Source organism: Microcaecilia unicolor, chromosome 10, assembly GCF_901765095.1.
Source record: "Microcaecilia unicolor chromosome 10, aMicUni1.1, whole genome shotgun sequence".
Classification (NCBI taxonomy): domain Eukaryota; kingdom Metazoa; phylum Chordata; class Amphibia; order Gymnophiona; family Siphonopidae; genus Microcaecilia; species Microcaecilia unicolor.
In genome coordinates, this window is record NC_044040.1 from 197,080,829 (window position 1) to 197,098,072 (window position 17,244).

The 17,244-nt window shown below is 42.9% G+C and overlaps 1 protein-coding gene across 3 annotated transcripts in view; it reads right to left on the reverse strand.

Moving 5' to 3' along the window:
* TNIK (TRAF2 and NCK interacting kinase) overlaps window positions 1-17,244 on the reverse strand; it is a 450,083-nt gene that overhangs the window by 88,155 nt on the left and 344,684 nt on the right. For all 3 annotated transcript variants that reach the window (XM_030217217.1, XM_030217218.1, XM_030217216.1), the window contains exons 14-15: window positions 5,193-5,399; window positions 3,413-4,450 (exon numbers count right to left, since the gene is read on the reverse strand). In XM_030217217.1, coding sequence (XP_030073077.1) covers window positions 3,413-4,450; window positions 5,193-5,399 — 1,245 coding nt within the window. The remainder of the gene's footprint in view (window positions 1-3,412; window positions 4,451-5,192; window positions 5,400-17,244) is intronic.

The window sequence follows — 17,244 nt, forward strand, 5'->3', positions numbered from 1 at the left end:
GGTAGAGTGAGGGGGCACATTATAACCCCCCCCCCTACCGCCACCGCCGTCGTCAACCCTCCCCCCTACCGCCGTTAACTCTCCCCCGCCTACCGCCAACCCTTTCCCCGTCTACCACTGTCACCTACCCCGAGGTCCGCTCCTGCCGGCTTTTTAAACTATTACTTCAGCTGGCGGGGGACCCCAACCCCCGCCAGCCCAGCCGAGGTCTTCTTTAACTTCTTCATCCTCGTGCTGTTAAAGCTGCATGATGCATCCTTCCAGTTGGACGGAGTTTGACGTCGCAGCACGTTGTACGGGGTAGGTGACGGCGGTAGGCGGGGAAAGGGTTGGCGGTAGGTGGGGGAGAGTTAACGGCAGTAGGGGGGTCCAGGGCGAAATCTGCAGGGGCCCAGGCCCCTGTGGTCCCACGCAGATACGCCCCTGGGTCACAAGTACCTGGCAGAAACCCAAATCATGGCAACACTCCATACTACAAAACTCCCAGGGCAAGCAGTTGCTTTCCATGTCTGTCTCAATAACAGACTAAGGACTTTTCCTCCAGGAATTTGTCCAAACCTTTTTTTTAAACCCATATAAGCTAACCGCTGTTACCACATTCTCCGGAAAAGAGTTCCAGAGCTTAACTATTCGTCGAGTGAAAAAATATTTCCTCCAGTTTTAAAAATATTTCCATGTAACTTCCTTGAGTGTCCCCTAGGCTTTGCACTTTTGGAAAGCGTAAAAAAATCGATTTACTTCTACTCGTTCTACACCACTCAGGATTTTGTAGACCTCAATCATATCTCCCCTCATCTGTCTCTTTTCCAAGCTGAAGAGCCCCAACCCCTTTAGCCTTTCCTCATGCGAGAGGAGTTCCCATCCCCTTTATCATTTTGATCGCTCCTCTTTGAACTTCTTCTAATTCCGCTATATGTTTTTTGAGCTACAGCGACCAGAACTGAACGTAATACTCAAGGTGCAGACGCACCACGGAGTGATACAAAGGCATTACAGTATTTCTGGTCTTATTCACAGTGAATATGCATGAGATATATCTGCATACGAGTCTCATGACTAGTAGGTGTGCTTCCAGGAGAAGGTTGAGAAGTACCGACCTAGAGCACCAACAAGGTGCTTTGCTGAAAATGTACCCCTTCGATTTTTCCAAAAACAGCAAACAATTGACTTAGCTAAATCTGAGGGACCACAACGTATGGTTAGTAAGACATTTTCAGCTCTAAAAAAGCAACCACGGAAAGACGAGAAAGTTCCAATGATGCTGCCAGACAATTCACCTGCAAGCCATGCAAATCAAACCCCATTTCCTTCATCTATAGGGTGATTCGTTATCTTCGTATTTTTAATCAAAGCTGTGGCTCTCAACAAGGGTCCTGGGGACCTATCTGGCTGATGAACTTTAGGATATTCAAAACGAATAAGCATGAGACATCTTTGCACACAATGGAGTCAGCACAAACATATATTTCACACATATTCTTTGTGGACATCCTAGAAATATGACAGGACACCTGGTCACCAGGACCCAGTTAAGAATCGCACATATGATCAGGCATTTAAGAACTTCCCCAAGAAATCTTATAGTATAGAATTTAGAGAGGAAACCAAGAGAATACCCAAGTAGCTGACAGAAGATTTCCAATAGATAAGAAGTGAAACATTCATGCACAAATAAAATTATTCTCCACAAACGATGAAGCCTAGTTGTCCAAAGAGGAGTTGAACACTCTTGCTGCAGGCAGAATGAACAAGCAATGAACATGGCAACAAGACAAGTTTTTTTTTTATGGGTGCAGTAGTTGAACGTTATTAGCCATGAGGTTATAAAATAAATTCCAGGTGCAGAAATGAAAATGGATTTGAAAGTGTCCAAAACACTGTACATACTTTACAAATATCAAAAAATCAAATGTTGCAAGTGTTTAAACGATAAAGGTATCAATGTGTCTGCACACATTGTACAGTTGCAAATAAGCCAAAAATAAGATGATGAAAGGAATATACCCTCACCACTGTTGCAACCGTCTTTAATTACAAGTATGTTACAGAACAGCAGAACAGAGAGTTAAGGTTTATAGTCAACACATCCAAAATAGCAATTTTCCTGATGTGCATGAGGGTTGGTGGCGACTGCTATTTATTTTGTTTTCAGTGAAAACGGAAATTTATATAGAAGGGTAGTAATCCTTTTTCATTTTTAGGTCCAGGGAAAACAGGAAGCCTGCTAGGTTAATTCAAATACTAAACGTTGTAAGTGGGCAGACATAACTACAGTGACACGGACAATACAATATGCAAAAAATGGTCAGTTCTGCTAGTCTGAAGTCTTAAAATGTGGTCTAGCTTCACATGCCTCCAAAAGTTATCAATGTGGGCCATGTTGATAACTTCCCCTCTAAATGATAAAAACAATGGGATAGAAGGACATATGCAGGTCACATCATGGAGTCAGAAAAGCACAAACAGGGAGAACCTCTAGGCCGGAAAGCTCAAACAGGAAAAAGTAGAGGCTGATCAAAGGACGAATCCAACACTGGAGATGTAATGGAAAACTACTTTATTAATGCAGATATAGAAGGACCCGACAAGGTCCGTGTTTCGGCGTATCACACCGCCTACATCAGGGGTCAAAATGAATAATTCATCCGAGAGAATATGTTCAAATGCTGCAAATAGCAAACCGAGCAGACCCTGCAGAGTTTGTCAGTGATGGTTTAGTTGCATTGTTTATACATGCCGAACTCTGCGTTATTTTGGATATCATCACAGTGTATGACTCTCAACCAGCCCAGCTGTATCGCAGTTCTCCTTCAATATCTGCACTAATAAAGTAGTTTTCCATTGGATTCGTCTTTTGATCAGCCTCTACTTTTTCCTGTTTGGTCACGTCATGGAAACATATACCAAGACAGTAAACCAATTATAAACTGCCAGTTATAAAGTGGAAGCAATTCTGAACACTTCTGAAGGTTTGCTAAACTAGAATATCCATGTATTGATATCACTATGGGCGTTTTTTTTACTAAGGCGCGCTCAAATTTTTAGCACACACTAAAACTGTGGGCGCGCTAAACGTTAGAGACATCCATAGAAATGCACTGGCGTCTCTAATGTTTAGCGCGCGCTAAAATCGTGAGCGTGCCTTAGTGGAAGACCCCCTATAATTCCTCCATGTGAACAGTGCTATGATATAATTCCATTTTAAGACTTCATTTTACAAACAGAACTTCAGTTGGTCAGTACAACAACAACGTGTCAGTAGATATCCACCACATTTTAAGTTTTGGCTTACTATTGAACAAGATTGTTCTTGAACTTTTCAAAATTCCTCCGCTTGTTGCCATACATTTTATCACACTGCCTATAAGCCCAGTGAAAGCCCAATTCTTATGAAACTACGAAAAGTGCTAACATTTTGGAAGACTTCACCCATTGGAGGTAACTCAGACCAGTCATGTTCAAAGGATCTCAAGTCAGGATTACTTGATGATATGCGTCTCTTCAAATGTGTAAGGGGATTATTATTTGGTGCATGGTGAGAACGGGGATATAAAATGAGATCGTCAGGACAAGGAGTCTGGCCAGAAGAAAGAGGATTAATGAGTAATGTTGATCTAGACTTTGAAGATAAAGGAGTGCAAACAGGTAAAGCAGTAGGCGATCTAGCTCGATCAGAACTGAAAGGACTTGAAAGAAGACATGGAGAACTAGAGCTAGAAGACAAAGGGAAAAAAGGAGATATATTCAAGTAAGAGCTTGATGGGTAAAGAGCCAGCCAAGAGAGATGATGGACACTCTTGTTTTTATTTTCCTTTTTCCTCTGATTAAGAATGTGCAATTTTCTTAACATATTTTCTGGGTTTGAAGATCCTAGATCTATGCCACCTGAAAATGCCATCTCTTTCAATGCTGGGCCACTTGCACGCAAGTGTGCCTTATCATCAGAACTTCTTCCACTGTTCATCTCATTAGAGTCTATCTCTATTCTTCGACGAGGTGAATGACATCCTAATACTTGTGGAAAATTAGGAGAAGTGCTAATTTTGGACAATTCAGATTCTCTTGCTGGGCTATTTCCTCGTGAGAAGGACCCTTTCAGTAACATGCCAGGTTTTCTTCTTCGTTCGTTTTCTTGCAAGGATTGGACATCAGCATCTGGCAAAGTAGATTGTGTATCCATCTGTGTTTGTTTTATCAGGTAGGTTTGTGGCTTAGAAATCGGAATATCTGGTTGCATTATTTTTGCAATTAAATTGTTCACGTTCAAAAGACCTGAAGCTTGGCGTTTCTGTGAATTTGGCGAACTGCAAGGGCTGGGGGAAGGGATATACATGGATGACTGTTTTGTTGATGCATCTTTGGTTACCAACGGCACCTGCTGTTGGATAACAGAAGAACGATGCTGCTTAGCTGGAGGAACAGGCGAATTACTAGGGGACCGCTGCTGTACCTGGGAGTGGGATCACAAAATTAAACTATTACAACACAGACATACTACAAGAAATAAACACTGAAAAAGGACAACATTCTAAGGGGAACATTTGCATCCTAACTAGTTTTGTTATTATAACCATCACTTAGAAAGTATTTACAAAGGTGCCCACGCACTATCTCCAAATTTTTCTATATGGTGCTCAAAATTGGGCAGGCAAATTTGGGCGCATGCCCAATTTGGACACACAATGTAACTGAATATCAAGCCAATTAGTGCCAATAATTGAACGTTATCAGTTATTGATGCTAATTGGCACCAATTTGAATTTATCGTCAGTATTCTACAAAGATGCGTACGTAAATTTCGAAGCGTGGCTCGAATGTGAAGGCACGGGCAAGACGGGGCATTACTAGAATTTGCGAGCAAAGTTACTCGTGCCCAAAATTAGGCGCAGATCCAGGCACTAAGCGCTATTCTATAAATGACACCAACTCGGAACGCCTTTTGTAGAATAGTGCTCGCATGTGATTGCATATCCTCACGTGCTCTACAAAGCTTTCCGAAAGACGTGGAAAAAATCCTGTTTTTCTATACCCCACATAAATTAAAATTTTTACACACATTTTAAAATATGCTACATATTTTAATGAGCTTCAGCATACACACGTTAGGTGCTATTGAGCACTACTGTAACATACCTTCCATACACTTTTGATCTGACTCATTCCCAGTGCCGGGGAAATGATAACTTCCCTACCTCTTTGGCCCAAGCTGGTTTCTCAGAAGGATTCAGAGATTCTTTATAATGGTAGAGTGGCTTCTTTTCCGCTGTCCTCTGTTCTTGCTGTTGCTGTTGCTGCTGCTGTTGCTGCTGAAGGGAAACCAGGTAGTCCCTCTCTTGCTGGAGCTGTCTCTGTAGTCGCTCAGCTTGTCTCTGTTCTTCTAACTGCTTCCGTTTATACTCCTATTACAGGGGCAATGAGAGAACCAGGAAATCATTGCAAACTTTGGAAAAATCACAAAACAACGGGTTCCAGAGTAAGTAGGATAAGATCTCAACACTGAATTTGCATGCTGGGTTGAAAGGTGAACGTTCACTGGGGCACCCTTACTTGACTTTTGAAGGTTCCCAGCACAGGTGTAGTTTTGTATGCTTACTTTGGTGGGGGAGGAGACAAAGAGTAAGGAAGTCCTACTGACCGTGGGAGGAGAGGGACCAATTCAGCATTAACACCTGCAACTTCTTTTTTTTGGGGGGGGGGGGGGGGGGGGGGCGTACACCACAAACTATGCCTATGATTTTCAGTGACAGAGATCATCAGCATGAGTCGCAGGGCATGCGCTGACATAATGGAAGAGAGAAGCTCTTAACTAAAAAACAGTCACACCAGAAAGTAGTTATCATGCTTCAGCATTTCCACAAAGCCAAACTGTCTCTACGTGTGGGCCCTGTACTGTAGATAGATGAATTTTATTTCCAAATGAAAATGGCATCCAAAGGTTTATGCAGCAGCAACATCTTCCACTCATGTTATTTTGCTGTATTAGGGGTATCTACCCCGGGACCTTACTACAACATGGGAGAAGATCTACATTGTGCTTCTCACTGAATGCTTGTTATGGCTGTGTTGCTCTCTTTTCCAGGAACTGTGTTGGTTTAGCGGAAAATAGCCATAGATCTCTACGGGAGCCCTATGCCCCAAGCCCTTCTGATCATGTGACTGGCGCTGACATAAGCACTCAGACATTGGAAGTCCTGACTTCTGAATTATCTCTACAGCCCTCATGGCTTTCAGCAGCGGCTTTGGCATGTTTTTTTGGTCTTAAGGATAATCTTTGAGTTTATCAGGAATTATGGCTTCCGCCGTAATAGTCTTGTGTTCCACATTATTCATATTCGTCTGTTACCAGGTGCTTCTCCGCACACACAAATCTACGCTTATCTCCCACAAGAGTTTCCGATTCCTGTGATTACCGGTAACCACCCAGAGTTCTCTTCCACATAACGCCCAACCCCTCAGGTACATTTCAGTTCTTCAATTTTGCCTCTATTAGAAACTCCCCAAGTTGAGAAAACTATTCCAGTCAATTTACTTACCTGTAGATCTCTGCTTTCCAAAACTACCTTAATACATGATCTCAACGAGTCTGCTGGCTCTGAAATCTTGTGTCTCACAAAAACACAGATTAGGAATGGTGAAGAAAAGTACCTGTTCAACTGCCTTTCTATCCAGGCCCTCCAGAAATGGTGGTGGTCTTGCCATTTTCTTTTCCATCAAACTACATGTTATTGAGCTCTCTCCCTCTTTCCCATAACCCGAAGCTCTTTTTGTCCGAATATGCACCCCTGCTCCTCTTGTACTCCTGCTTTTCCAAAAAAAATTGCTGATGCAACTATTCACTATCCAAATATCATAATCCTTGGGGGATTTCAGTACACACATTGATCTCCCACACCTTCCCTGTACTAGCCATTTTTTATTGTTTCTGTCAGACCTCGTCTCCGTTTCAATTCATCAAGGTGACCACAACCTAAATCTTATTCTCACCTACGCAGACTCTATACAATTCTACCATCTACCTTTTTCCATGCTCAGATTCCCTGGTCCAACCACTCAATTATTCACTTCTCTATCTCGCTTTCCTTACCCTTATCTATTGCACCAACTTCCACAAAATGGAGTAGATATTTTTTTTTTACTTGATCCACCATAGCCTATACCTATCTCTTTTTTCTTTCCCCCCAGACTTTGAGGTCCTGAGCCCCGATGACCAGGCCTCCTGTCTGAATTCTGTATTTTCTACCGCCTTGGATCATATTGCCTCCGTAAAACCTTCTGATTCTTCTCTTTCTCACAAGAAAAACCTTGGTATCACAGTGGTCTATGACTGCAAAAAAAGACAATTCCATAAAGCTGAGGTCAAATGGAAGAAAATGAAGACACAGACCAACATACTATTTTATAAATGTAAACTTAGGGGGTCTTTTACTAAAGCTTAGCTCGTCATCTGCAGTAGGGCCCACAGGAATAAAATGGCCCCTGCTGCTGATAACTCAAGCTAAGCTCTAGTAAAAGACCCCCTTAGAGATGACAATTTCTATCGCAGGAAAGCCAAGTCAAGCTACTTTACTAACCATATGAAAAAGGATCCGAATCTGGCCAAATAACTTTTCTAATCTTTCACAACCTGACTTCCCCTCCTAACAACTATAATCAAATCTGAAACAACACAATACCGGACTGCAGTAGTGAAGTGAGGCACAGAGATAAGTTCTGTATTTATTGTGACTTGCTAGAGCGAACTATTTTCTGAAGCTTATGTTGTTCTCTCCTAGACAGTCACGAGTACCACGGCCTCTGAGGAAGGAATCGAAACCTTGGCCATTGTTGGCGTGGGAAGAGAAGGAGACTGTGCTACAGCAAGATAAGTCATTACATTTTGAATATGTTTAATGTTATAGAAAGTTTTTAACACTTCTTTTAGTATAAACAGACTTACGGAGGTTTTTGTGCCAATGATGACAGCTAGTGCTCCAGGTAGTTGAAGGCTATTGAGCCATTCAACAAGGAGTCTGTTAAGGCTATTCCTCCATTAATCGATAAGCAGTAGCAAGATCACATTAAGGAACTTAGATAATCACGAGACTATTGTTGATTGATTTTCTCCTTCTAGCAACCAGAACAGCAACCTAAATAATATCTCCTGCCTGTCCGCTGATGTCCTCTCCCAATATTTCTTTATGAAGAGTCAAGACCTTGAAAACTCTACTTAGTACTGTCTCCTCTATTTCCTTGCAAGTCTCAACTTTCTGGGAAATTAATTAAAGCACGTTTCCCATCGTACTCTTTTCAACTACAGACCCTCTACTCACTTTCCAAGACACTCTCAACATTGAGACCTCTGTCTTGTTCACTTGATACTTTTCCATCTCTTTGGTTGAAAATCCCTGAATTGCAATTATTACCAACAATATCCTTATTATTATCAACAATATCCTTTTCTCTGGATGGGTTCCAGCTTCTTAGAAATCTGCTACTGTGCACCCTATTCTAAAGAAACTCTCTTTGGATCCTCAAAATCCCAGCTAACTATAGTCCCAGTATCAAACTTATGCTTTCTCTCAAAATTATTGGAAAAAGTAGTCTACATTCGGCTGTGCTACTATTTGTCAAAACATCACTTGCCCTCCACCTCAAACAATCTGGTTTTAGAGCGCATTATAGCACAGTTCTCACTGAATTACTCAGCAAGATCTGTTTTCATCCTCATAAACACAATATTGTTCTTGGTTAGTGCAGTGGACTTTGATCCTGGGGAACTGAGTTCGATTCCTACTGCAGCTCCTTGTGACTCTGGGCAAGTCACTTAACCCTCCATTGCACCTGGTACAAAATAAGTACCTGAATATATGTAAACCGCTTTGAATGTAGTTGCAAAAACCTCAGAAAGGCGGTATATCAAGTCCCATTTCCCTTTCCCTATTTTGAGATTCTACATGGAATGTTGCTAGTATTGGAGATTCTAGATGGAATGTTGCTACTATTGAGATTCTGTTGCTACTATTTGAGATTCTACATGGAATGTTAATGCTGCTATTCCACTAGCAACAGTCCATGTAGAAGCCTGCCCTTGCTGATCAGCAGATCTGCAAGGGCAGGCTTCTACATGGACTGTTGCTAGTGGATTGATCAGCAAGGGCAGGCTTCTACATGGACTGTTGCTAGTGGAGGAGTAGCCTAGTGGTTAGTGCAGTGGACTTTGATCCTGGGGAACTGAGTTCAATTCCCACTGCAGCTCCTTGTGACTCTGGGCAAGTCACTAAACCCTCCATTGCCCCTGGTACAAAATAATACCGGAATATATGTAAACCGCTTTGAATGTAGTTGCAAAAGCCTCAGAAAGGCGGTATATCAAGTTCCATTTCCCTTTCCCTACTAATACGTTTTCCCTGTCCATTGGTCCCCTTCAGGACTGCCTAAAGCTGGTCTCCAACTGGCTTTCTGAGCATAGACTGGCTGTAAACAAACAGAAAACAGTGGCCTGCTGGTTCACTGGTGGTCCCTTTTATCCCCCTAAATCCTTTTGGTAATTCTATTCTACCTGTTGATTCTTTCCACTATTTGGGAATCACCTTTGATTCACAACGCTCTTTTTCTTCACAGAGCTCCTCTCTATGTAAAACAGGTTTTTCATTCTTCGGCAACTGCATCTGACCAGAAGATACTTTGATCATGACACTTTTCACTCACTGATTTTATCCCTACTGGTCACTAGGCTAGACTATTGTAATAGTCTAGCTAGGCTGCTCTTGCTCTAATCTAATAAAAATTGCAATACTTACAGAAAACAGCTAATAGGTTCCTGAGTTACGACAAAGATTTGATCACGTCTCCCCTACTTCAAAAAAACCACTGACTCCCTACAGAATGGAAAATATTCAAACTACTGCCACTTACTTTTAAGGCCTACAGGATTGGCCTTCCACATTATTTAGCAAATCTTACTATTCCGTACTCTCCAATCCATCTCCTTCACTCTATTAATGATCACTGTTCAGTTCTTCCTAGTCCCAAACTGGTCCAGCTGGAATCTACTAGACACCACGCTACTTCGCAGTCCCTTCCTACTGGAATGCCCTCCCTTTCCAAATCTGGCTTTTTCACCAAGCATATAATAATACCACGTAGGACTGTTGCTGCTATTTCCTACTGTTGTTCCATTACCTACTCTCTTTGTCTACCTCTCAATTCCATCTTCCCCACACTCTCCCTACCTGTTTGACCCTCCACTCCTTAACTAAGTTTTGTGACTGTTCTTGAGTAAATGTTATGCCCTTTTCTGTTCATATTATGCAGTTCTTTTCCTCCTTTTTGGAATTTTCTGATTTTCAAAACATAGAAACATGACGGCAGATAAAGGCCAAATGGCCCATCCAGTCTGTCCATCCTCTGTAACCCCTAACTCTTCCTTTTCCTAAGTGATCCCACATGCCTATCCCGTGCCTTACACAGTCCTCGACTCCACAACCTCCACCGGGAGGCCATTCCACGCTTCCACCAGCCTTTCTGTGGAATAATACTTTCTTAGATTACTCCTAAGCCTATTCCCTCTTAACTTCATCATATGCCCCTTCATTCCAGAGCTTTCCTTCAGTTGAAAAAGGCTCACTTCCTGTACATTAATGTCCTTGAGATATTTAAACATCTCTATCAGATCTCCTCTCTCCCTCCTCTCTTCCAGGGTATACATGTTGAGGCTCATATTAGATTGATATTAGGTTCATATTAGATTAGCTTCCTATTAGGTTTAGATTGCAAACCGCCTAGATCTAATAGCTAGTTAAGGCAGTATAGCAAATTCTGAATAAAGTATAAACTATCTACTAGGTTGATATTTTAATGTTGTCCTTTGAGAACCAACTTAAAATCCATCTGCCAAGCCTGCTGTCCCACTCTCGCTCTCTTCCTTTCATATTGCCCAGGAACACCAATGGGATGCTTCTGAATGTGTTTCTAATTGGTAGTCCGGGTCATGAAGTAAACAAGCAGAGGGCCCTGTCAGGTTCTTGGTAACTCTTTTTCCCAACTTTATGTAACGGGACTTGTCTTTTCTTGTTTGGTTTTGTTTGCTAAAAGGGGACCATTTCAGAATAAGCATCCGCTCATTGCAAATCTGAGTGTTGTGAACAGGAGGCGTTGCTGCTTTGATTGCAGTGAACCAGCTACATAAAAATGGTATCAAACTGCAAATAATGTGATTTATATCCACCCTTTAAAACAATACAGAAAACAAGCAGAAGAAAAGCAACAGCCAGATACCAACTGGTAAAGGTCAAACAGAGGAGAACATTAATAAATAAATTAAAAAAAAAAAAAAACAGTTACAGCATCAAGCTCATTGGTATTTATGAAGCCGTGGTACAAACACTGAGCATTCAATGGAGCCCTAGGGGCATACATTGTCACATAAACCTGTGGTTCATATCCAGCGAACTACTATTTCAGTGATAACTACTGAAGCAGAGCAGAACAATTCAAAGACAGATTTTACATTAAAATTATTTACTTAAGCTTTTAAGTAAAACTAGTAAAAAAGCTCCGATTCTGATGCAAATGAAACGGGGGCTAGCAAGGTTTTCTTCTGTGTGCATGTGGGAGTGTGTGTGTCCCTGCCCTCTCTCCCTTCCCCTGTGCTGTCTGTCCCCTTCCCCCTCGGAGTCGAGTCCTTCAGTGTTGTTTCCTGCTGTGCTGTGTTCCAGAGATAGTGAGGGCTTCTGCCCTCTCTCCCCTCCCCCCTCTGAGTCCTTCACTGTTACAGAGAGAGCGATTTGATTTCGTGCTTTGCTGTGTTTTCCTTCACTGTTTGTGTTACAGAGAGAGCGAGGGCGGGGCAGACACTCATGGGGAAACCGGATATCTCTCCCCCTTCACACTTCCGGCTGGAGGCTTCATTTAGAACGTTGGTGGTGCCTTTTATATATAGAGATTTCTGGTGGGAGGCTAATAGTCGTAATAATAACTTCCAGGGTTGTACATGTCCTACCATTACAATGTCTTGACCATCAGGGCACATTATGAGCCCCCAGCTCTTTCCACCAGAATATTAATTGCCACGAAATGCTGTTTCTATAGGAAAGGGGAAGGGAATTTGGATTTAGATCACCACTTTTTCCAGTTGAATTTCAAGATGAATTACATTCAGATACACCAGGGGGTCCTTTTACTAAGGTGCTCCGAAAAGTGGCCTGCGCTGGTGTAGACACGTGTATTGGACGCGCAGAGGTCCATTTTTCAGCGCACCTGCAAAAAAAGGCCTTTTTTTTGCCGAAAATGGATATGTGGCAAAATGAAAATTGGCGCGCATCCATTTTGAGCCTGAGACCTTACCACCACCCATTCACTTAGCGGTAAGGTCTCACGCATTAACCGGGCGGTAATTTTCAGCGCATGTACAATGCCGATGTACCACACCGCACACCATAAAATAAAATATATTTTCCACCCCCTACAGTGGACACATGTAAAAAATGAAATTACCGCCCGGTTCATGCGGTAGACGGGCGGTAGTTCTGAACTAGAACGCATTGGGCACACGTAGGCGCCTACGTGGCTTAGTAAAAAAGCCCCTAGGTATTTCCCTGTTACTGAAGGGCTTACGATCTAAAGGGTCATTTTACTATGCTATGGAAGCGCTAGCATGTGATTATCAAAGCTTAAAATTGCTTACCGTGGGACGTGCTCTGGCGTGCTGTGCACATGCAAACCACACGCTAAATAATATTTTATTTTTTAGCGCATAGGGGCGTCTAAGGGGAGAGTGTTTGTTTCTGTGCTAATCAGTTAGGGGCCTTTCACTAAGATGCATAGGCGCCTACGAACGTACAATGCACGTGAAATTACAACTACCGCCCGGCTACCGCATGCCCTGGGTGGTAATTCTAATTTTGCAGCAGGTTCAAAACGCGCGCCAAAAAATAATTTCTATTTTCTACCACATAGCGCTAACTGGGTGGTAATCAGCAGTGTACAAGCGGGACGATTACGGCCCCCCCCCCCCCCCGTTAATGCGTGAGACCTTATCGCTACGTCAATGGGTGGCGGTTAGGTCTCAGGCCCAAAATGGACACACACTGATTTTTATTTTGCTGCATGTCCATTTTTGGCAAAAAAGGTTTTTTTTTGCAAGTGCACTGAAAAATGGACTTGTGCGCACCCAATACATACACCTACAGCAGCGCAGGCCATTTTCTAGCGCACCTTAGTGCATCCACATTACCACGTGCTAACAGATCAGCACATGAGCCCTTACCACCAATAAAATAGGTAGAGGTCAGTGCTCATGCATTAATATATTTTAATGGCTGCATGCTAACGTCAAAATTAGAGCATGGCAATTAATTCAAAAATTAGAAAATCGGCCTTTTCCCCCACTGTGATAAAAATGGTCTTAACACACAGGAAAGACCTACATACAGGCATGCTAAGGCCACTTTTTACTGCAGTTTCGTAAAAGGACCCCTGAGGCAATGGAGGGTTAGGTTTCTTGGCCAACAGCTAGTTGATAATTGAGGATGTGGGTTTCATGAGCTTTATAAAAAAAAAAGTCATTATGATGGAAGATGACTACTGGGTGTCATACAAGCCCTTGAAATTAGTAATTTGCAGCCCTGGATCTTGTGACCCCCCCCCCAAAAAAAAAAACAGGTCAGAGGTTTCAAGGTCACTTGAATTAACCCACTGCTTACACCAAATTTATGTAAATATTTCATGCGTATTCTTTGAGCATGTCCTAAAAGCCAGACATGTTTGGGGGTCTACTGGACAGAAGACAAGACACACTTGCTCTGTCCTGAAGTGACTCACTCGATTGGTCAACCAGAGAGAGCATGCATGCAGCCAGACACACTAGTATAACACGGCAGGACAAGCGGGAGCCGGCCTCCTCATTACCAGAAGCAGAGCCTGCTCCTGCAGTAACTGCTGCTGCAGAATCTCTAATTGCCTCTGCTCCTCCTCTAACTGTCGCCGGATGTATTCCTGGAGACATGGGCAGCAGTAATCAGAAAGAGAGAAGAAGATTTAAAAAAAAAAAAGAGAGAGAGAACAATTGAAAAGAGAAACAGAGACACAAGGCATGATGAAGGCAGAACTGTCACCCAAGGAGGCCGACCAGGCTCCAGTTAGAACGAGTTTAACATTTTAAGCAAATTTACAAAGCTTCTCATGAGATCTGAGTCATACGTAGCTTTTTCTTTTGAACACTTTTTTTTATTGCATTTCTTTTCATTTCCCTGTATTTATGTACTAGCAACTCCCACCCTACAGGATGCAGGTAAGTTACAGCTAGGGTTACCATATTTTGTCCTCTCACAAAGAGGACACATGTCCCGCCCCCTGCCCTGCCCACGCTCCACCCCTTTCACATCCTCACCCCGCCCCCTGCCACATATTCCCCTCCCCTGCACCCCCCGTCACCTCCCCTTACTATCTACTGCCCTGGTGGTCTAGTGACCTTTTCGGAGCTCTGTCCTTGCCCTGCATCCTGTTGCTGTGACAGTCTTGGGATTCAAAATGGCCGCCGAGAGTTGAACTCTTGCAAGGCCGTGTCAACTCTCGGCGGCCATTTTGAATCCCGAGACCGTCACAGCAACAGGATGCAGGGCAAGGGCAGCGCTCCGGGCAGGAAAGAGGGGGCTATTTCCTGCCCTGAAGAGGTCACTAGACCACCAGGGCAGTAGATAGTAAGTAAGGGAAGGGGAGGCTAGGATAGGCCCGCCGCCCGCCCACCCATTTGTCCAGAAATCCGGACAAACGGGCGGACTGGCAAAATCCGTGCAGGACGTCAGACTCACTGAAACAGAACGAAGGACGTCAGAAACAGAACGAAGCCTTCTGCAGGAAGCAAGAGGATCTCGATTGGCGGGGGTTGGGGTCCCCCGCCAGCAAAGGTAGCCCACGGCGACGGTGGGTTGGCGGCAGGAGGGGGAGGTCGAGAGGGTCATCGGCAGGGGGGTCCAGGACCAAATCTACGGGGACCCAGGCCCCCGTGGCCTCATGTAGCTATGCCCCTGGTGCTTCATGCTGATTCCCATGTTTAACGGTGCCAGTATTTATGCGTGCTGAGAACCGGTGTAACTGCAAGTGCCCAGGCTAGGCCATATTCTATAGCTAAACGTGCAACTTTTCAGAACGCCCCTGACACCCCCACGCTCCCTTCTGAGTTATGCACTAAGAGTTAGGCACCATGCCTTATAAAATAGTGCACAGCAAGAAGTGCACACAAATGTTAATGAGTGCCAATTAAATTCAATAATTGGTTGTTAGCACAGAATTATTTACCGTTAAGGGCATGTTACTCAAGTTGCATGCAAATCTGGGCACCATATATACAAACCGGGGGCGTGTGCTTAACTCACCAAGAAGGTAATTCTATGACAGTGCAGACATTTTTATTTATTTGTTTGTTACATTTGTATCCCACATTTTCCCCACCTATTTGGAGGCTCAATGTGGCTTACATGGTACCGTAGCGGTGTTCGCCGGTTCCGGTCTGAACAAATACAAAGTGTACGTAAGGACAAGGTGTGGTTGTGGTAGAATGGGGGTCATATAGGGTAGATACATTGGGGGAACATAAGGTAGGAAGAGGTAGAGTTGGGGTGAGTTTGTTTCATTCTTGGTGTGGTTGTGTAGCAGGTACTCTTATGTTGGGTCGGTGGGGTAAGCCTTTTGGAACAGGTTCGTTTTTAGTTGTTTCCGGTAGTCGTACGTTGTTTTTACTATTTTTGGCAGTGTGTTCCATAGTTGTGCGCTTAAATAGGAGAAGCTGGATGCATATGTTGATTTGTATTTGAGTCCTTTGGTGTTTGGGTAGTGGAGATTCAAGTATGTTCGAGCTGATCTTGTTGTGTTTCTGGTTGGCAGGTCTATGAGGTCTATCATGTATCCAGGGGCTTCGCCGTAGATAATTTTAGGCACCAAGAAGGCATCTACTTGTGCCTATTCTATAAAGAAAAGTATACATCTGCTTTTCTTAATAGAATACTAGCATACTAGAGCAAATATAATCTATATTTAAGGCATAAGCCCTTCACCAGCCATAGAGCTGAATAAAGACGGCATCAAACTGATTACTATGCACCACTGCATTTAGAAGCCACATGAAACCAAACGTAAATTAGATATGCTAAAATATGATTCTGTTCATGCCCTTGTAGCTGCTTCTAAGCCTTTCATGACAATTAAGAGTAGGCTTTAGTGAACTTTCAATAACCTTTGTAATGAGTTAATCTTCAGGGTCTTGTGCTGGGGCAGTCTTGATTGGAGAAGGGTTCTGAACAGAGACATGGGGCTGGCTACGGGGGATCCTGATCAGAGGAGCTTCTAGTTGGAGGAATGCTATTAACGAGAGGATTGGATGGGTTTTGCCATAACTGCACTTAACATCACCTCTTGAGGTGGCCACAGTGGCAGGAATCATGCCTATTGTGAAGCCATGGACATTTTTGCCTGCTTGGGAGCAGGTATACATGTTCAAATGTAGAGTACATGAACAAGGAAATTTGCTTTCTATTCCTGGTATATATGTTATGAGGAGAGTACAATGGCTTTCATAAGCTTTCCGGGTTATTAGGCCAGAATTGTAGATCAATCTTCCCTTAGATTTGAGATTAGAGAGGAATCTTACGTTATTTAGAAGGAAGCTGAAAATATTTTTGTTCCCCAGATAATTTGTCTCTTAGAAAGTTAGACTGAAGTGGGTTGATTATGGCTGGTAATTTTATTATTTTGTTTTTATTATTTATTTTCTGTACCTTTTATCTCTTTGTTCTGGACTGTTACTGTTTTATATTCTTGTGAACCATTTTGAATGATCTATTTTGATCAGGAAAATGGTATACAAGTGCGAGTGAACAAAACATAGTTGAAATACTGTTATTTACATACACACATGGGCACATATGTGCATATATGCCAGTATTCTGGCTATTTATACGTGTACTTGGTGTTCTAGAATTATTCTCCAAATGTTTTGTAATATTTATTTATTTATTTATTTATTGCATTTGTATCCCACATTTTCCCACCTATTTGCAGGCTCAATGTGGCTTACATAGTAACCGTGATGGCGATCGCCAGTTCCGGTATAGCAGATACAGAGTGACAATGTAGAAGGTTCGTGTAGGATAAACATATCAGGGAATAAGGAGGAAGGGTTGAGTTGTGATCAGTTCAAGTCTTAGTTTCGTTGTGTTGTGGGATCGAGGCATTTAAGTTGGGTCATCAGGGTATGCCTTTTTGAATAAG